This window comes from Pyxicephalus adspersus, chromosome 10 (genome assembly GCF_032062135.1).
Source record: "Pyxicephalus adspersus chromosome 10, UCB_Pads_2.0, whole genome shotgun sequence".
In the NCBI taxonomy this organism is placed as follows: domain Eukaryota; kingdom Metazoa; phylum Chordata; class Amphibia; order Anura; family Pyxicephalidae; genus Pyxicephalus; species Pyxicephalus adspersus.
In genome coordinates, this window is record NC_092867.1 from 24,002,755 (window position 1) to 24,025,305 (window position 22,551).

At 38.4% G+C, this 22,551-nt stretch overlaps 2 protein-coding genes across 2 annotated transcripts in view; one reads left to right on the top strand and one right to left on the bottom strand.

Moving 5' to 3' along the window:
• The window catches only part of GABARAPL1 (GABA type A receptor associated protein like 1), a 304,992-nt gene that overhangs the window by 31,560 nt on the left and 250,881 nt on the right, over positions 1–22,551 (top strand). The window lies entirely within an intron of this gene.
• Positions 1–22,551, bottom strand: part of WDR11 (WD repeat domain 11) — a 58,853-nt gene that overhangs the window by 19,973 nt on the left and 16,329 nt on the right. The window contains exons 6-14 of the mRNA XM_072424700.1: positions 21,860–22,025; positions 21,325–21,439; positions 16,400–16,598; positions 14,948–15,048; positions 12,425–12,604; positions 7,113–7,194; positions 6,805–6,913; positions 5,614–5,738; positions 3,624–3,771 (exon numbers count right to left, since the gene is read on the bottom strand). Coding sequence (XP_072280801.1) covers positions 3,624–3,771; positions 5,614–5,738; positions 6,805–6,913; positions 7,113–7,194; positions 12,425–12,604; positions 14,948–15,048; positions 16,400–16,598; positions 21,325–21,439; positions 21,860–22,025 — 1,225 coding nt within the window. The remainder of the gene's footprint in view (positions 1–3,623; positions 3,772–5,613; positions 5,739–6,804; positions 6,914–7,112; positions 7,195–12,424; positions 12,605–14,947; positions 15,049–16,399; positions 16,599–21,324; positions 21,440–21,859; positions 22,026–22,551) is intronic.

Below are 22,551 nucleotides of genomic sequence, written 5' to 3' on the forward strand. Positions count from 1 at the left end.
GATCACTCTGCTTCACTGATAAAAGTTTATCCTCTCCAGCTTTAATAAATCAGGCCCATGGTTGAAAAATTTGGTGATAAACAAAAATCTTTCCAATAGTTACGAAGGCGGCCACAAACTTTTCCCTACTCAATCAAGAAAAAAAAATAGTTTCAGAAGCAGATAGCAGAAATTAGGCTTAAACAATTCAGTGTAAATGACAGTAAGACAATACTACTGAATTAGCAGCTGTTAAGATTGATAAACACAACCCACAACAAAAAGGCAGCGAAGCAGCCCAGGGCCTGCTGTCTGAACTCACATGCAGATGAACATGAATTGCATTTCCTCAAACACACAAACTATACTGCATGCGATGTGGGAATGGACCCTTGGTTGATTTTTCAATGAAGCTTCTGCTTTAAATACCTGTATGCTAAGTAATGTGTAGGCTAAACACTTCTAGGTATGTATTACCACTAGTAAAATTTTACATTATGTCTTATGTGCATAATTCTAAAAGTATGTCACTTAGGATCATTCCAAGTAAGTATTGGTTTGAATGTCATACCAGGTTACACTCCTACATGATGAAAATCTGTAAATGGCTGACATCACCCTTACAAAAGCGTCTCTTACCTAACAGCCCAATGCTGCTAACTTGCAATTCAAATTCAATTAAAGGCAGCTGTGAAGTGATGACCACCATGCTTTTACCTTAAAATCAACTCTCTCTCTCTCGCTCAAAATACCTTTCAAAAACTACAAAGTCAACATTTTTGCATGGAAAATGGATTTGCAGCACCTTTACACAAGACCCTAACAAATGTGTAACCACCTTTTTCCCGGTGGCACCATTCAGGTAATTATCTTTTATAAGGACTCCTTGGCAGGAGTGGGATACCATCATTTGGTTTTGTAGTGGCTGTCGTCACAGAATTAACCCCCCTAGCATAATATATATGTCAGTATTTCTATGTGATATAATTTTTTTTGCACATAAATTTGTTGTTTAATATTGAGGGCCTGTAGTTCTTAGGAATAACTCCCAGGTATGATAATTATATTTTTTTATTATATTATTAATCAAATTATAATATAACAATAATGAAATAATATACCAACAATGTAATTAAAACATTTTATTAAAAACTTTTCACTGAAATTTGTCCAAACAAGGGCACCATATTATTGATAAATAATAACCTAATTTAAATGTAGATTTTGGGGAAAATAAATTAATTTCTAGTAGACATTCCGGGTAGGATAAATTTTGAAGCAGGGTGCGTCCAGGTCTATTCATAGCCACTGATAGTGTTTGGTGGTTCTTGACAATCAACTCAGAAACTTTCCAAATGAAGTCTGAATGACTTATGGCCTGTGACACTTTTTTTTTGTACCCAATGTAGGGATTCTATAGGCACTGCTAAACAAGATGCCTTAAGATTTTTTGTAGTACTTCCTTTGCTGTTTCCTCATCCCTGGGTAGAATGTCATGGCTTGGTCAGCTCTGTCGACACCTCCCATGGTGTTGTTGTAGTCAATCACCACCTGTGGCTTCATCACTTCTTTACCACCTTGTGTGCGCACCATAACAGTGGAGGCATCATGGACAGTACTCATCAGGCACACATCTTTTTTATCACGCCATCTCAGGGCCATCATTTTGCCTTTCTGCCAGGCAACTATTTATCCTGTCTTCAGCTTCCCTTTTGCAAACCATGATGGCAGGTTGCCCCGGTTAGCCCCAACGGTTACATACATATACGTGTCTGTTTTGTGTTGCAGAAGAAACTCAAAGTTCAGGAGATGTGTAAAAGTTATCGGTTGTGAAACAATAGCCCTGACTTAGGGTCAGTGAGTGAGAGTACAGAAAATGTTGCCAATCCATAGTTGCTGTATCTTGGGTTGAATTGTGTCTCTTTTCCAGTGTAAAGGATGGAATTCCATATGTAGCCAGTTGAGGATTCACACAGCATGTAGGTTTTCACACCAAATCGTGCCCTTTGACGCAATGTACCAATACCACTTCTGAAAGGGTTTGCTCACAACTCCCAGAAGTATCACAAAGCCCAAAAATAGCCAAATGTCATCTTTGGTCACTTTCTGCCTCTTGCAAACCTCAGATGTGGAGCAGCTAATTGTTGTGCAGCGTACCCGTTTGTCTCAGCAACTATTTTTTCAATAACCTCAGAAACAATTTCAGGTGTGCCAGAGGGTTGTGGCGTTGAGCCTCAATTTTCACACCAGGTGCTCTAGTAAATGGGAATCTTGGGGGCGCTGCCTGATCCACATCAAGGTCAATACAGCACCATGTGCGTACAGTACCGACCTTCAGTTTCGTTTCGATTCAGATTCGTCGCTCAATTCACTTTCGCTGTCCGATGACAAATTTCTTGGTTAATCACTATCGCTCGATTCCACAAGTGACTCTAAATCGCTGTTGGTGCTTTCAAGTTCTTCAAAAACAGCGCTTGCACTGGCGAGATGCCTTTTGGATGCCATGGATGTTGTCAAGTCTCCAGTAAGTCAGAAAGGTTCAAGTTCAAAGACAAAGTGTTCAAATGATACAATAGGGAAGTAATGAAGTAAGTTAGAAAAAAGTTCAACAGGTCAGATCAAGGTCAGGGCTAATAGTGGGCAAAATGTAAATCAGGGCACTGGGCAATGATGTTTGGTGCACTAAAATAAGTACTTGTACATTTATTATGTTGTGTATTTTACAGTAAAAAGCATTTAAAAGCAGATTACATTGTGATCTGCTTTTAAATTTCCCGCCTGGCCACACCTCCCGAACGTACTGACGATTCACGCATCACCCGGAAGAAGTAATGCAGAGGCCGGCCGGTGGTCAGGGCGCGGCTGGATCGTGGGGTGCAGGTAAGAGGGGTTTTTTGGCTACCCCAAGTGTGACTCGGGATTACAGCTTTTTGCAAGTAAAATCCACCCCGAGTCACATTTAGGATTACCGCTAGGGAGGTTAAACACTGGCCTTGTTTATACTGCAGCCATGGAGGGAGGGAAAAGAAACTACTACAGGGCCCTTTCTGGGAGACTAGATCTACCAATCAAAAAAAAAAAAAAAAATCGAAAACAAACGGATACTGCAGAGACAAAATGCTGGTACTAAATGTATTGTAAATATTTATATACGGACTGTGCCAAATCTGAATTATGTCATACATCCTATAGTCAGCGGTGGAATTCTCAGAGAAATATCCACTTTTAGGCAAGCACACATTCCACAGTCAACCTCATGAAAAAAAAATATCTAAGATAATGGTGAGCTCGCTTTCTGGTACTTTGTGGTGTTGGTGGGGGAGTTAATTATGGCAAGTGAATTAAGAGTATAAACTTGTCCAGAGTATTCAGTGGCCCTTTGAGATCTGCAGGCATAAAAACTTACAGTTTTGACAAGGAGGTAAACAATACACTGGCTGGTGCCTCCCACACAATACTGGACTGTGTATTGTCAACTTAAGAGTTAAACTGTACAGTCACTAGAACAGTCCCCACGGCCTGCAGATGCAATGATCTTTGCCAGCAATCAGTAGGTTTAATTTTCTGTGCTGCCAAATTACATCATTCCCTCACATGCCCGTAGGCTAAACCTGCCCGCTACAAAAGCAATATGATGCACTTACATCTGGGGGGATCCTGGCGCTGTCTTTCACACTGTTCCCTTCCACAGTAAGGTGATAAACCTGCCCATCTGTGTCTGTGAACACAAAGTGCTCCCTCGCAGAGATGTTCTGGCTCAGCTCCGACTTGCTCTCCGCCTCCTGTAACAGACTAATGCAGCAGGTAAATGCAGGGAGCTACTGGCATCAAGTACAGAGTAATTCTCTTTACCACTTTCTCCACTAATGGTCTCATTAGCGCACCATTAATACATAGCCAGCGGCTATAAAGGGAGGAACTAAAATTGCAGGAAACTAGCAACTCTCATGATCAGTTCTTTGGATTAATGTATTTGTTAGAAAGAGAGTGGTCTCTCTTCACTCACATGAAAAGCAATTGGAGGTGGAGGAAATACTAAACTTGGCAGAATTAAAGACCTGCGTTAATAGGGGAGACAGGCATAACTTTACAGCCAACTGTTCCTATTCAGCATGAAGCCACAGATGGTTGGGGACAAATTAAACAATTTTGATACCCAGGTTATAGATCTACCATTGAGACTGAGGATTGTGAAGATTATATTGCAGTTATAACAGTGTTAATGATGGGCAAAAGCAAAAGCAAAAGCACTGATCATTAAACATCACTGATCATAATCAGCATTAATTTGCATTGACAAGTACATTCAGTTGTAACGCAAGTACACCTCATGGTAACTTGGCAATCCCCACTTTCATACTCCTGGCCATTTAAAGCCAGATCCAGTGAAGATCTTATTTTCATGTACACCTTTATTTTATGTACACCTTTACTAAACATCTCCACAAATACAGATGTGTTTTGCTGGAGTGCACTACAACACGATGTGTTGAATATGTATGACTGCATACATGTCACTGATCAAAACTGTTCTAAAATTGATTGCTTTGTGTGATTCCCCCTAATAGCTCTCCACGCCAGGCAAATGATAATACAATGAAGTATACAATATCCTACTAAATGTTTTATTTATAATAAGGTCACAGTGATCAGGCTTTTTGTTTTAGTTGTATGCACTTGTGGCTGGTTCTGTTACCCTGGTTTGAAAACTGCTCAGCACATTGTGATGGGAGAGTTATGAATTATTACTTTGCCTCTAAAAAAAGAGCCAGATGTTTTACCTGATGACTGAAGATTCAACGGTGTTTGGATCACTGTCTGAGGACACTGTCTGGCGTGCCATTGCCTCACGAGCTGCAATCTGCTTCTTGCGGAGGCTCTTCAGATTATGAGATGGGGACCACTCCTAGGAGACAGAAAGAAGGAGGCAGAGTTGATACATGTCTAATGTCCCAGCAGCCCAAACATTCTGGGTATTGGATAGAACACAATGTCCTTTATTACAGTGCCAAAGTATCAAAGTAAATTCTCTATGCATTCATCCAAATGAACTATATGCCACAGAACACAATGTGACTTTTACATTATACAAAAGGAAAATTTCACTTGCCACTCATGAAACTCATCAGGGCATTTTCTCAAACAATAATAAAATACATATACAGGTATGACCCAGAGACACAACTGGAATACAGAAGAATTTCCATAGAAAAGAGAAAAGAACAGCCAGTTGAGACAGCGGTCTAAATTTCCTGGTTGTCCCTATAGGAACTAATAGAGTGATGGAATTTGGCTTTCAAAGCACTAATAGTAGGCCCACATCATGCATTCCCAAAATCATGAGGAAGAGGCTTCCATCTACCTAAATGGAATGAAATTGTAGTGACATCTCATTGCTTTGGTTTTGGGGGAAGTAGCAGGTATGTGGCCTGTTAGTGCCCTGATCCAGGATCACTTGTGTGATATGGGCATAGGTCATGTTTTCATACCACTTTTAGACATATTGCACTTCATATGGATTCTATTTTAATCAACCTAAATTATAAGATATGGGTCAATGCATTATTGATGCAACATGCAGACGAGAGTTATGAATTATTACTTTGCCTCTAAAAAAAGAGCCAGATGTTTTACCTGATGACTGAAGATTCAACGGTGTTTGGATCACTGTCTGAGGACACTGTCTGGCGTGCCATTGCCTCACGAGCTGCAATCTGCTTCTTGCGGAGGCTCTTCAGATTATGAGATGGGGACCACTCCTAGGAGACAGAAAGAAGGAGGCAGAGTTGATACATGTCTAATGTCCCAGCAGCCCAAACATTCTGGGTATTGGATAGAACACAATGTCCTTTATTACAGTGCCAAAGTATCAAAGTAAATTCTCTATGCATTCATCCAAATGAACTATATGCCACAGAACACAATGTGACTTTTACATTATACAAAAGGAAAATTTCACTTGCCACTCATGAAACTCATCAGGGCATTTTCTCAAACAATAATAAAATACATATACAGGTATGACCCAGAGACACAACTGGAATACAGAAGAATTTCCATAGAAAAGAGAAAAGAACAGCCAGTTGAGACAGCGGTCTAAATTTCCTGGTTGTCCCTATAGGAACTAATAGAGTGATGGAATTTGGCTTTCAAAGCACTAATAGTAGGCCCACATCATGCATTCCCAAAATCATGAGGAAGAGGCTTCCATCTACCTAAATGGAATGAAATTGTAGTGACATCTCATTGCTTTGGTTTTGGGGGAAGTAGCAGGTATGTGGCCTGTTAGTGCCCTGATCCAGGATCACTTGTGTGATATGGGCATAGGTCATGTTTTCATACCACTTTTAGACATATTGCACTTCATATGGATTCTATTTTAATCAACCTAAATTATAAGATATGGGTCAATGCATTATTGATGCAACATGCAGACCTTTTCATGGGACTAAGTCTGACATGCACATAAAAGACATTGGGGAAGTGTCAATAGAAAAACCAGCATGAAAAACCTTTAGATTAAGTTCTGCTTCCCAAACCATTCACTTTTGATGGGCTTTAAATGTTACAACAATCAGCTTTAATCCACCCAGATAACACTCTAGAGTTCTGAGAAATAGTTATATGGGCATGCTCTAGGATTGTAACAGGGATCAGATAGACCCCTTCCACAACATTTGTCTGAATGATTTACTTCCTGTCTGGCAGAAAAAAATTAAAAGTGTTATGCTAGCCATACACCATTTGATTTTTCATTTAATGTTATATTTGACAGTCCTGTCCATAACTAGGTTAGTTATCTTTATCCATGTACATCAGACATACCAAGGCGGTTACTGTAGGAAAGATCTTTGACATCTCACGCAGCAGAGTACAAGTCCTGATGTCCCACAATTCCATAGGTTTGTCCTTAAACACCACAACAAGGTACTGTCTGAAATGCAAAATTTACAGATGTCAGATCATGACCCTACGTTTGGTTTTCCCCTTTCCCCTGATAGAATGGGAAGACCAGTAATGCAATATTATAAAATAACGCAAGCCAAACAGGTGACCCAAACATCTGTTCTCTGCCTAATGCTGCCAAGGAAGTTATTCTATGTATGGAATTTTGATAGCTACAGTTAACTTACTTTAAATGAGATATTTTAATCATCTCCATAGGCTGTTCGTCATTGCCTCGCTCTCCTCTGAACGCCATACTTCTGCCTAAAAGTTAGGGAAAAAAATGGCATCATTAGGAGAACTGAAAACTGTATGATGACTGAAAAGCAAATTACATCAATTAAACAAGCTGCATCAGAGTTTATTTTTATATTTGCATATTCATCTACACACCAGCACCATAGAAGCTCAAGCTTTATACATCAAAAATAATACTGAATTCTTTTTCTTTAAGGAAGGGTAAAGATCCTACAGTATGTATTAACACACTGTTAGCATTCTGCAGAAAATTTTCACAATATCACACAGAGAAGAAATTGGTCCATGCAGCACTTCCAAAGGCTGAACACTTTATTTTCTAATGCAAGACATAAGTGTTAATTCCCCCCAGCCTCTTCTTTGCTATGTAGTCATCAGCTTGGAAACATCTATTGCATATGAACATTTAGTAAAAAAACAAAGGTAATAACAATATAAATGGGGCAGTTTACACATTGACCATTGTTAGCAATCATTCAGAATACAAGAATTCAAATGCATGTAATAACCATTCAAAATCCTGGAATAACAAAGTATTAGGTTTTTAAGTGTTTGATCATTTTAGGCTGTTGCATAGTGTTTGTTAAATCCAATGTCAAATCTCAGCACATGGGGTGTGTGTGGACAGGTGGAGCTGGTAAAATGATGTGAACTGAAGTACTGACATTCAAAGAACACTGTATTTCAGTTATTTTAGCCTGATGAAGCCCTAAGCAAAAGTCCCAATGAACTGCACCACTGGTGTGCTTCCACCAGAGCCGACGAGTGACTGGAGGACTCCACAAATGCAACATTCTGCTGGTCATGTACATGCACTGGTTAGTTAACCTTAAACTGGCATTCACTAAATTATGTGCCTGTAACGGTAGCTACAGCAAAATTTAGGCACAACATAGTAACAAGCCAATAAACATCACAATACAGCAAGGTAATAAAGACTTTTTTTCGATGCTAAAAAGTACCTAACCTAGGTATACAGAAACAATTACTCAAAATTTAAAAGCCTGGAGACAACGGAATCTAGTTTTACATTCTCAGAATTGTGCATTATATATCTAGCAGTCTCATATCTCCTCTGTTCAATAATTCACATTGTGAAATCCGAGTCTACTGCCAAGCACAGTGTGAAACTAGATTACCTCAAAATGTGGAGAACAGAAAAAAAAATGAATTAGGTGTGCAGTCACCGGGATTTGGAAACCCCCATCTCTCTTTATCAGTAATTAAGTTACCTTTCTGGAGCTGCCGTGCAAAAACAGCAGATGCTTTTATATGCTTGACATAATTGGCATACATGCTGCACAGTATACAAAATATACAATTGAAGAGAACATTCTAAAAAAGATACAGACTGTGTGGGAAAATAAAAATGCCCCCTTGTTTATAAAGCAGGACTCTCATATAAAAAAGCATTTTTTCATGCCTACCAGCATGAGATTGAAGCTCAAATGAACATATTTGTCCCTCCCTGAGCAGCACCATTGATTAGATTGGTGTGCATTTCGGACTACTGGAGACCCAGGATGCTGAATTTTGTGTGAGAGAAGTGGCACAGCTCTTATTTTAGGTCAGTACTTTAACCCCTGCTGCAGCAGGTAAAAATAAAAAGAAAAAATCCAGCTTTGTTACCGTACATGCAGCATGACTGTGTTACAGTAATAAAGAGGGTTTAACCTCTCCTTTGGAACGGTTTTATTCATAATGGACTGAGAAGTGTCTGCGGCATATATATTTAAGGATAGTGAAAATCAGTTTGAGTTTGCACTGCCCATAATCAGACTGTAGACAGAAAAAGTCACACTTTGAACACTTGGAAATCAGGCAGATTTTTATTGCAGAAAAGGACAGGCAATGTCTTCTCCCCAATTAAAATTAGCTTTGAATTTCTGTTGTGTACCCTACCACCTACTGGACACTTTGCTCATTTATTTTAATACTTTAATTCTCACATCTGGTCTACTGGCAAAATAAACATCCAATTAGAAAAAAAACATACCTACACAAGGCAGAGCTTTGGTGTACTAAATGGCTTCATTGTTTGCTCTCCTATGTCCTCATATATTAGTCTCTAAGGGAAAAACTGAGCATCCAAGTAAAAAATTATTTAAATCTTGGCATTTAAAGGGATCCCTGTAGAGTAAAATTCGGCAAAATATTATTAAAAAAAATATGGTGGTATTGCATGTGTTAAAGGAGCAGTGAACACATGAATGCAGTTCTAATCATGTTTAGCTTATTGAAATATTTTTAGGAACTTATTTCAACTGGATATGTTTAAAGTTAACTTTGTATTATCAATACCTAGATAAATTCCTTCTCTAATATCCCGCAAGAAAGTTTCCATCTGCTGCTGATAAACGAATAGAGGTGGTTAAAAACAACAACATATCTTCACATTTTAAGGAAAACAGTCTGCATTGCTCAAATCAATTCGATTTTCCTTTTTATGATTTCACTGAATGCTGGGGAATGAAAAGATGATTCTGATTCAATGTTCTTTCACAAAATGAAAGTACAGATATAAGTGATGTTCTGCTGCATCTTAAGGCAAGCTGCAGTCAGACCTGGACAAATACACCCTTCAATCTTGCTCACTTGTAAAGATTTCCCTCCTGTACTGAAATTGTTGTCTTTGATCTCCCTGCACACTTAAAGTTTCTTATAATGTGAATTAGAAGCATGACTCATTACCTGGTTGGAGAATGTCCACCGTTATCTAGTTCTTTCCACCCCCCAGCCTTATATTTTTGTCCTACCCCTTTTGTTTTGTATTTCAATTATTTCATTTATGGAGAATCAGCATACCACGGAGCTTTAAAACTGAGAATGGGGTGATGTTTTTATGATCCCTTCTACCAGCCACAATCTAGGTGTATTTCATAGAAAAACATATCCTTCATAAATTATATCTCATAGAGAAACATATCTTTCATAAATTATACAGTCAGATTGTAACACACAACATTAATTTACACCAATACTAATGTCCCAATAGGGCTTGCATTTGTGTGAGCATGCATGTGGTAAACTTGTGTTCTCATGATTTCTGCTGCATGGTTTGGTATATGTTTGGATACAAAAACACACCATAATAAACACATGTAAAAAACAACAAACAAAAAATGAGCTTTTGTAGATTTGACAACGGATAGCAGTGAGCAGTGCTGAACTGGGCTACCGCAGGAGGACACTACATGTAGCATCTCCCCCGAGGCAGCAGTAACCATACTGCAACCTTAACGCCTATCCCAATTACTTACATGCATTACAACAATGCCCATCAAAACACCCTTTTCACGTATACTAATTCTATCTGTGACAAAGTTCACCTACAGTCTCACCAATTTCTAAAGTAATTGATATTTCATAGGCTGATAAACTGCTGGAGACAATCAAATCAGTAGTATCTAAAGGTTTTCTGTGTAGCCTATGTTAGCAGTTTTCTTTTCAGGGTAAAAGTAACCCAGTCACTACTTAAGTTGTGCTGCATGTAAGATTCTGATCAGATATTACAATATAAACCTGTACAGGAAACTAAATTCCCCTGGCAAATAAATATGGTTATCAAGTGTATTAATTGTAGTCCGTGTTCTAGAGGTGTAGAAAATTCCACAAAGTTAAAGAACACAAAAATACATTTGAAAACATTTTCTTTTACAGGGAGGCGCAACTTACACTATTTAGCAAGTCGCTGCTCTCCAATACCCACTGACACACACTAGTATTGGCTCCATTGTCTGTGCCCCTTTCTTTAGGCCTGATTTATTAAAGCTATCCAAGGCTGGAGAGGATACACTTTCCACAGTGAAGCCGGGTGATTCTGCAAAGCTGGAATGGATCTGGGCCAGGATTCAAAACATTTGCTAACAAAAAGCAAAGGACTGTTAAGAAATCCATTCCAGGTTTGCTGGATCACCCAGCTTTACTGTGGAAAATGTATCCTCTCCAGCCTTGGAGAGCTTTTAAAATCAGGCTCTTTATCTCTACTCTCCCACCTAGTCTTCAGTTTGGCTTTTCCTCCTTAACCTTTTCCTCCCTTTTTAATCTTTTTTTGTTATATTTAAACAAACATTCACTCTACAAAAAGGTTTTATTTTGGGTGGCATGAAAAAGTAACCAGGTGGGAGGGTGCAGATTAAAGTTCTGGTATGCTTGCAATAAAGCCCAGTTATTTTATAAAATAATTTTCTGTAGCTGTAAAATTTAACTTTGGTTCGAAAAGAACAATGAGAGTTTATGGCCTTCATTTCTTATTCTCTATGCTCCTCTCAAGCTGCTTCCTTCAATACTTCTCTTGTACCGCTACATGCCCCTACAACAAATATTGGACTTCTACAAATATACCACAAAAGCAGATCAGTTGCACTAGCCACTACACTGATTGCACCAACAGACCAGCTAAGAATGTAATTTCCTCCTGACACCTAATGGGCCATTTTCATACTTTACTTCTCTTCGGTTATCCTTGCCCCCCCAACTCCTTGGCAGCAACTATTTTTTGCTTATTGTATTGTATTGTATTGCTTATTTGTTTATCTTCTGCTCTCTTCCCCTCCCTATCACCAAACATAAGCGCAAAACTGCATTGTCCACTACCCATTCTCTACCAACCAACCAAATCTTTAATATTGCACCACCATCTCCCTAATTGTACATACCTATACCAAAGAAAATAACTGTACTTTTATATTGTAACACAATTCCTTTGCTATCTCTACTCTCCTCCGACTGGCTACAATTGACAGCCGATTTTTCCCTTTGATGTTAAAACACAACAGCCAGGTGGATTGGAAAAAGTGCTTGGAAACGCTAAACTGAGTTACTTCTCTTTAATACTTCACTTGGAGCACATTACCCACTAAAACAGCGTGCAGGGTCATATGAAGCTTTACGCCCATTGACCAGACCTTCCTTACTTTACTGACCAATCAAGAAACTGCTGTTGCTGTCAGTTGTGGAGTACTTCTCATTAACCTCCCATCCCAATGTTATCTGGTGTGCATATTTATGCAAAACCCTCTGTGAGCTCAGTGTTTTTGATATAGTTAGGGGACTGCAGGATGAAGGACAGAACTGGTAAACACTACCATGAAATGCAACTGCCTAAATGTGCCATGGAAATCCCTTTCTGCAACAGCTTTCCCAAAAATACTTCCTAATCTAATTAAATTGATGTCATACATTTACATAACATTATTTTTTAATTAAATGACCATTAGGATTCCTTACTGTAACAACTTACCTACAGCAAGAAGGGGTTTGTACTGTGTGATATTCTTAGTAGTAAGTGGAGGGCACATTCTCACCACAAACGGAGGCTGAGGAAGTCCAGACAGAAGGCCTGTAAGCAAGAACTTGAGGTGAACTTCTTGAAGAGGACCTCCAGATTGAGCAGAATCATTGGACAACATGCCTTGACCAGCTGCAAAGAAAGTAAATGGTTTAGAAAATTAGTAATATTTAACTATGGTGAGAAATATTCAGCATTCAGAGTTATTTGATTGATTGAAGCATTCAGAATTGGGTGACCAGAGCCCAAGCCAAGAAGTAAGGTTTCCGAACAAAACATGTTTTACAGCCTTTCTTCTAATAACCTTGCTGCTGTAGACTACTCTACATAATTCAAATTTAATCTAGTTAAATTTCACAGTTTAGCTGAAGAATATCTTAACCCAAAATGCCTCTTTTCTGTTGCATGAAGATGAGCAGATTTAAATCAATCTACTTCTTTCTCCTCTAACCTTGAGCTGTATTCTTTAAAAAAGCCTCTCATCTGCAGTAAGTAAGAAAAAATATGCAAATCCAGAGTTCTGATTTCACTCCAGATCTGCATGGTTGTTTTTGGTAAGGGACACCCATTATAAAGCCAATGGCTCAGCTTAAAGGAGAACTAAACCTGTGATTATTCACCTATCCAGTTTCATTGCAGGGCCATGCCATCTTCCTTGAATTTTTGGCCATATTGACTGGCTGAGCACAGGCAAGTGGCAACCAACGCTGACCTGCACTCATGTAAACTGGCAAAATTTGGCAACTAGACAGCAATTACACAGGTAATAGCAGTTATTGCAGAAGGGGGGGTCGCCTGTCCTTTTCTGCAATAACCACCTGCCTGAACAGCAAAATGTTAAAAGTGAGACTTCAGTTCCACTTTGATAGCAAAGCAACTAAAAAAGGTTAGTAATAATAGCAAGAACATCTTTGGATTACCAAGGACTGTCAACAGTAACACAATAGCAAAAAATTTGAGAATAAAAAAGCCAGCAAGATGTCAAATACTGCTGATAAAGCAATATTAAAACAGGCCTGCAAAATTCAATAACTTGAAACTGGTCTTAAATATCTCAACTGTTCCCAGATGTTTGAAACATTCGCCTTCACAAAATGTTTCATGATCCAAATTTGATTTGGAGTAGAGGCAGAAGTACGTTCTTTGAGTTCAAAATGTGCCTTCACAAGGTTTTTATTTCCAGTATCCAATGCCACTCCCTTTAGACAATAACTTTTTACCGAGTGTTAGTTTCCATCTGGACTGTCCTACCCGCATAAGAAACAGGGATACCTGGTGAATCTTACTTGCTGTCCCAAAATCACAGATATGACATTGATAGTCCACACATGGTCCTTGTACTTCAACTGTGACAGGCTCAAGCTCAAATTCTTGTACTTGACTTTCAAGTGTACTGAATGGCCAAGGGTATTGAGGCAAACTTATTGCCACTGAAACAAAGCACTGCCTTAAGGCCTCCTTTTGAGGGTTCAATGAACAACCTCCATTCTTTCCTATTGTACGCCAAATGGAATATTGCCATCAGCTCAGGTACATTGTTGCAGTACACCAATTCACGTCTTAAGAAAAATATAGAACAAAATCTTTCTCTTTCTATACCACAAGAATGATGATCCTATTGCCACAAAAATGTTATCCTTCATCCTTGAGCCTAGAAATTTTCCTGACTCCTTAGGAAGATCTAAATCCCTGACGTCCATTCAGTTCAGGCTGTGTGAACAGTTGAGGCTTGTTATCAAGGTATCAACAAAATTGCTGTCTTTGTGACCAATGCCATCAAGAAAGGATACATCAGAGGAACTAAAGTTGGCACATGAATATTGGGACCATGAGAAACAGGACAAATTGGGTGGGAGATTTAGGTACATTTCTTTTTTTCCCCTAGGTTGTACCCCTCAACATTACCAGAGCAAAAACAGCAGTCATGTGATTGGGAGGCTTCTTCCAGACCACCAAAACAAACAAGATTTTTTTTTTTTTTTTTAACTGTCACTGTCGAATCTTTTTCATGCAAATACAGCAGGCTTTATAAGGAGCCCACAACACCTTATTGCCAAGTTTCACTCCAAAATATGCAAAAAAAACTTTCTTAACAAAGGCAGAGATGCATTTACACATCCATTGCCTTCTATATTGCTCTCTCATGATATCTGCTAGTTAAAAAAGAAAATTTTTCAGTCATGTGGTTAGAAAAGCTTTAAAAACTCTGTGAGAGTACAGTACAATGAGTACAGTACGGACTGTCAGAAAACAAGGGGCCAAGTTGAATATGGCGATTTGTGGGAAAACCTTACACAATGAAAAACGAATGTCATTTTCCTATTCGGTGCCCCCAAAAAACATAAGAATCAGTGAAACCTTTGGAACAAACGTTTACATCCCAGGCCTGGGTTATATATAATACACACACACACACACACACATATAATTATCTATCATGATAGAATAAAAACTATTCATATGGTGGTGGCTTACCAATCACACTGTCCAGGGACAGATCAGGACACTTTTTCTGTAGAGGTCCCACTGGTCTCCCACAAAATGATAAAGGGGCATATAAAGTGCAGGTAGTGGAACTGCAGAAAAAAAAAATTTCTCATGACTATTTTATTACATTTACAAACACTCCAGTTTGCTTGTGAAACATAAAATAATGATAAAAGTACTTACAGCTCATTTTTCAACAGGAAAAGTGCCAGATCCATCAACAATCATTGGACTGTTAGGATGCTATTAATTTGCACATACCAATATGGTGTAAAAAAATGAATGGAGCTTTGCATTTTGTAAATTTTAGCAGAAGTAATATATTTTTTCCCTTCACCTAGTAGAATAGTATATTCCACCAAGGAGAGTGACCCAGTGTTAGATATAGAGTAGACTAAAAAGTGCCCAGCCTGAGACAAATCTGTAGGAGCAAATATAAGAGTGAGAGAAAACGACAGGCTTTTGTAGGGCAAGGCTTTTTTCCTAAAAACTAAACCTAATCTAAATAAACATTCTAAAAACTAGACAAAGCTTTCCTAGAATGTTTAATTAATGCTTTAAGGAAAAAGCCTGTCTTTTTCTCTCACTCTTATATTCGCTCTTAATTATTTCCTTCACCTACTTGATTTCCCTTTTTATGGATTATTAAGATAAAAGTTCCAGTTAAAAGGATGTCTCATCAGCTGCTCAAAGACTACAACTAATAGCAGTGCATGCTGGGAATAATAGAACTTTGAGTGCTGCAGGCCCAAATCCTGATATACAAGCAAACTATGAAAACTGTTATTGGAATAGAGCAAGTTGAGAAAAGTATCCCATTTACCCACAAGGTCAGGCTTTTTCAAACACATTATTACCAGACATAATGTTTTTTTGTCAACGCATACTCTACTGCAAAACATATGGTAATTGTAAGGGAGATACAGGAGGCTAATAAAGATTGCTGCGGGGAATCCTTCTGCGTCTTATCGAAGCGGCAGCATTCCGTGAAACGGCAGATAATGACTTGATTATTCCTACAAGCCGAAGTTTAATAATCCAGAATAAACACTGTGCTGATGAACTCCATACACCAACAGATAATGTTAAATATCACAGGAAAGAGGCCAGGTTGAAAGATTCATAAATCAGAAATCAGCATCTATACTGTTATATTTGTAAATCCAATCCCAATCAAGGTCTTCTGTAGCCTTTTTATGGCCAAATCAAACATATCTAATTAGCCTGTTTAAAGCAGAATGTCTGGCTAAGTACAAATTTATGAAACAGAATAAATTACAAACTAGTTTAAATATGACTTAAATAGTTATGAAAATTTTATATGATCAGCAGCTGAAAATGTATACAAATGATGTAAGGTATATAGACCTCCCAAGAAATCACACAACAAATAAATAAAATATCACTTTGGATTCTCAAACAATGTCAAAAAGAAACAACCTGGCATTCCGAATCTTTTTCCCGGGCACGCTGGACTTCAACTCCCATATCATAACCCGACCATCACTGATGATTAGAGCAATTGCATTCTCGTTTATAGGGCTACACGCGATGCTATATGGACGCACGGTCTTGGTTACTCGGATAGCGTCACACTGGCATTTCAGGTCATAGGTCATTTCAGGCACTGGATCAGCCTCTGTGGAGAAAAATAGCACAATTACTTGACTTGGATCACCCATTCTTTTGGGAGAATACACATAATGTGAAACCATTTTACTCCGAATCCATGGTGAGAATGATAAATACTTCAATTTAAAATACCCACAGGGACCAATTTGTACAGCTCAAAACGCAGCAGCTTGAATAATTCTTTTTTTTTTTTTTTTTGCTTACTGCAGTTCACACAAAATATTTACATGTCTATTGTCTGAATTTATGATAACATCCTAGAAAGAAAACAAATATGCCCAAAGCATAATTTAACAAGGTCAACTTATTCAAGGTGCCCTAATTACATTTATATATAAGGGTTAGTCTACACGGACTGTTTCCTGAGCGTTAAACCTGAGGCTTTTAAAGCCCATGTTTGAAATCCCCATGCATTCCAATGGGCTAATCTACACCAAGACGTTTCTTTCAGGCACGTTAACAAGCTTTATCTTAAATGTTGCTTGCAACTAAATTAAAAAGTTAAACGCGTGAAAACGCCCAAAAACGCAGTAAAACGCTCCAATTGAACTCAATTGAGGCTTTTACAAGCGTTTTTAAGCTTTTTATGAAAGCTTCCATTGAAAACAATGGGGGCTTTTTAAGCGTTTTTAGCAGGACTTTGGAATCTGGAAGCCCCCTTTAATAAGGAGACTCCCAGATCTCCACCACCCAACCCTGGGGAATGAGTACAGGGGTACATAAAACCCCCACTCATTCCCTGAAAGGGTTATAATATGTGTAAAAAATAGGATGAGGCTGAAGTATTTTATTAAATGTATGTGTTTGTGTAAACTTTTTTTTTTTTTTTTTTTTTTTACAGATTTTCCCACAATGACAGGATGATTTCCACGGCTGCAATCATGACATGAGCACAGCCATAGGACTGCTCCTGACAGTGAGGGATCGCAGGGCACTAGGGGTTAAATGAGGAAAAGGCTCTCCATTCACCTCCAGTGCTCTGTGATTGGCTGAGGTTTTCTGTTTCTCAGCCATTCAGCACTAGACTTGAATGGGGAGACTTGTCTCCATTCATCTCTAGTGCTCTGTGATTGGCTGAGAAATAGGAAACCCTGATGACAGCTAAAGCATCATCAGGATTTCCCTTCCCCAGCCAATCACGGAGAACAGCAATCAGCGAAGCTCTGCTATGCTGACAGCTCCGGTCCCCTGATTACTCCCGCAGCCCTAGAGGAGCTGTGACATGTGTTCTGTATCTGTAGCACATACTACAATTTAACATTAAAGCCTTGTTCAATTTTTTAGATATATTTTAACCCCTTTCAGGGATCGAGTGAAGGGTTTTATGTACCCTTGTACTTATTCCCTGAAAGGGTTAAAAGTAAAACTTTTATAAACGCTTATGTAAAATTGTGGCAAAACGCGGCAATTCACCGTAAAACGCGTCATAGGCGTTCATAAAAGTTTTTTAGCGTTTTAAAGTCAAGCTTTAAAATGCAAGGGTGACGTCATCATATTTCCGGCCAAATCTATAGTAGGAAAAATCCTCCCAACATACTGCACTGTCTTTTCAAGAGGTTTGGACTAGTCTACTTTACCCAGACACTTCTAGGTAGGACAAGGTCATATTTAGTACTTTAAAAGCCATTGAAGGTTGAATAAAATAATTTTCCTCCCACAAGATTTATGCAGCATTTAAGGAAGGAGGGCAAAATAAAGAGATTTTGCCCGAATCAGAAAGTGTTTTACTTTTGCTTTGTTTTCCCATTAGACCAATGTATTTATGGAAAGGATTTTTATTTGTACATCAGTACCCTAAAAGTTCCAGTTTCTATGATGTAAAAATCTCAGAAGTGGTACCAATTTTTGGGCCTATTCAATTTGTTTTACAGTATTCATTGTGTTATATATGAGGACCGTAAATATCTTACTAAAGTGAAAATAAAAGATGGTCAAAGATCCCTTCCCCAAATCAAGAAGCTCACTCACTTTTCCTCTACAGGACCTAATCACAAACCTGACACATTTAAAGAAGAATTATAGAAAAATAATTCCCCTCTGCTCTCAATAGATATGACATACTTTTATAAACTCCCTAAAGTTCATGAAATGGTAAAAATGAATGCTTTTACTTTGCTATAGAGCCTGCACCAACAGAAAATGCTTCAAACCATTACTCCATGGGTGTGAAGAAAAATCAGTCAACCAGGGCAGACATAATCATGGATCAGCCAACCCCTCCACTATGGCCAATGATAACCTGTGATAGTTTGGTCAAATCAAGAAAACAATGCACATGAGTAAAGTTAGGTTTGCTGGGAAATCTGATGTGAGTGACTCCTAAATGTCTTAAGACGTCCAATAATTTAGGAAAGAACTTTTTAAAACAAGCCTGTTAATTTCCTTTGCATTCTCTTGAAATTTCAAAAGATTTATTTCCCTCTCTTTTTTCAGTTTTGTGACTCAACAGCCTTTATACAGAAATGCCAGCAAAAAGATGGAAACGAGAGAAGAATCACAGAAGTTGGCATACTAAAATAAAGCACCGGGTGGATGTCACCAGTGTAGAAATGTTCATCAGCCAAAAAGCAGACAGAAGTGCAATGAGGTCATACAGAATGGCAGGGGTGGCTGAAAGCAGACATGTGCATTGCCTTACAAATGTTTGGCAGGTAAAACTATTCCCAAATAAGGTCTAGTTTTGTATATAGCCATGTGGCTGAGTCAAATCTTGAGCCGTTAATGTAAACAATGATGTTCTAAATGGAAGGTCCACTCGTTGTAGCTATTGTTTTAATGGGAATGAGTTAAAGAGGAAAAAAAACATACAGAACACATTTTTCACTGTAGATGTCCTAAAGCAAAGTGTACACTACAATTTACAAAGCTACACAAAAAGGTGGAATTAGAAGAATAGGAATATAGCTCTGCAGGGAAGGCTGCTAATTCAGACTGCAGCTTTCTAGCTCGGCGACGGAGACGTATCTGCAGGTTTCCCAGCGTCTTCATTAATTCTTCATAGAACAGTTTGCGCTTGGTGTGTCCCATGCTGATGTTTGACACCTCAGCAGCTGTTATATTATATAAAATTGATGCCACTGCCCTTTCTTTTTATGTGGTTTCACAGTTTTAAAGTTGGTGCACATGGTTGCCATGGTGATAACACACTGCAAGTGTTGGTATTAAGGCAAGTGATTAATCTGCACGTCAACCAGCTGATTATGTGCAAGAATGAAATTAAACACCATAGTGGGGGACTAACAGATTAACTTTTTAACCAATAACACACTTGTAGTGTAGAAAACTGTAGACTGTAGTTTAGGTCTACCAATTGATTAGTGGTTTATTACTTGACTTACAGAAAATTTGCAATGTACCTGTACTCCATATAAAGTTACTGTACACATAAATTAAAGGCCACTACTACTAAGACAAAGCTGTACATGCCCTATCCTTGATATTGGTCAGCCACTTACCAGTTTTTATAGAATGTAGTCAATACAACAACAGGTTAGCCCACAGGCTCCTGGGATCAGCATTTAACGTGTGCTTCACACTTGATTATTTGCCTTAACCTCCCTAGCGGTTCATTTATTTCCGGTTTTATATGTCTAAAAGCGGTACATTGTTTTTCATGAAAATTTATTTTACAGTATAATAGTATGAGTATAATAAAGTTTGAAACAAAATCATGAAAAAATATGAAATTAATTAAAAAAATAAATAAATAAATAAATGTTCTTGAAAACAATGTACTACTTTTACACATTTAAATCCAATGTATTGCATTCAATACAGTTATTTTGTATTGAATGCAATACAAATGGATTTTGAATTGCCCCGCCGGCAACATACACACACACCGACGTCACCGGGAACTCCCCAGTGACTCATCGTGTGCAGAAGATGCTGGAAGAAGAAAGAAGACAGGGATCGCGACGGTGGACGAAGCGGGACGCCGGCGGAACAGGTAAGCGCTGTTTACTTACCTTCCAATAGGTTAACCTACCCCGAGTGTGACTCCGGGTTACCATTTTCAGCAACTTTTTTCTACCCCGAGTCACACTCGGGGTTACAGCTAGGGAGGTTAATAACAACCTGTCCCCACTCAGATCTTTGCACTGTAAGCAGATCATAGCTGGTTGTAGGGACCAGAAGGGTGCTATACATGCCTTCCTGAAAACAATAAAGCACCCTGACTTAGGTAAAGCACACGTGATGACACTTCTGCATTGAAATACCCTAAATAAAAAAGGTGAGCCAGAGACTGTAAGGTTGGGGAGGAAAGATCTAGCTAACCATCTGCAGGTTCTAATATGCAGTGTGAGAAGCCGTCACTACGTAGAAGAAATCATAAGTAACGTACAGGAGAGAAGTCTGCAAAATTGTGCAAAACGAGGTAAGGCTGGAGTTCAGACTTCAAGTACGAGTGCTGAATTATTAGTACAAAGCATTAACAGATTTATGTGAAATAATTAAAATGGAAAAACTCTTAAAATTTAGCCAACAGTTATTAAAAGCAAAGAATAGATAAACGGAGAATGAGGTGGTCACAAGGGCAGTTTACCATTCATAAGGTCAGGATGGAAGGTCTTTCATTTCTTTGTTGATGCAAGCTGAAAATTTTACCAATTGATGTTCTATATGTAGAGTAACAGTACAAAAGTAAACTCAAGATAAAAATGTGTACACAAAGTCTAAACATGCAGTGAACAATTTCTGTGCACATTCTACCATATCACACTTACACTTACCTGCTTCCTCACTTGTTGCCCCTGAGCTTCCACAACTCTGCCTTCCTACCCGCAGTGTAATGCATCCATTCTCATGTAGGCAAAATAGAACATCCCTCTGAAAGCATGGGGTTACCTGGAGAAGCAGGATATGCATCAGTTATGGAGCTAAAACAACAAATCACAGCACTAGGGGTGGGCCCTACTTGAATGTGTACAGAACATTCCTGAAGTAGTAAGCATATTGTTTGGACTAAGCCGCTGAAGACAAAGTCTACAAATGCAGTATTACTGGATGTGCAAAACAAAGTAAATGTTTCTCCAAAACAGCCATAGCTATCCTGACACATATTTATTTTACTATTCCATTAAGATTTCTTTAGCTCAGGAAAAATCAGGATAATGTTGATTGGGGTCCATGTAGAACGAGACTGCTTTTTTAAAAAAATCACCCACAAGGCATTGAGGTATTGCAGAAGTTCATTAGGTGCTAAACTACCTTATTACACTACAATATACTTGACACAATGCTATAAATAAATGGTAAGTAGAGTACCTGTAGGAAAGGGACACCTGTCCTCTCTATAGCAACAACGCCAACAGTTTGGTTCACTTCCAGATCCAGAATGAGAATTTCTCTGGGATAAAGCAGCAGCATGTGGTTACGTCTGGATGGCAAGTAGGACAGCTGCAAGCACTCATTCAGTGTTACTGCCTCAGCACTGCAAAAAGAGAAAGTACAAGTTAAAAAAAAAGAGAGAATCATACATCACTCTAAACAATTTAACAACTATCTACAGATAGAAATTGTTTCAAAAAATATCAAAAACCAGCTTACAGATTCTGTTAACACTATAACTTTCAACTGATATGCCCTTTATTATTTTCCCCTGATGAAGCCAAAGCTGTTGCTGCAACATGCTGGTTCTGAGGTACAATATGTAGCACAACTTTACTGTTTTTACAGATAAAATAAGAGTAATGTGGACTCAAAAGCAAAGAAAAGCTGGAAATTATTTAGACAGGGCCATTCAACTGAAATATCCCTTGACCTATTTTTCTCTCCTTTGCAGTCTAGAATTTATATCAGTCAATTTAAGAGATAATAAAGTATTTGTGGCCAAAAGACTGTTTTGTAATATTATACAGAGTTTAAATGAAGGCTACACTTTGCAAGTCAGGACATTTATAACCACTTCCAGACAACATTAACCACCTGGGCGTTACACTGATGTCTAGATTTCTGTA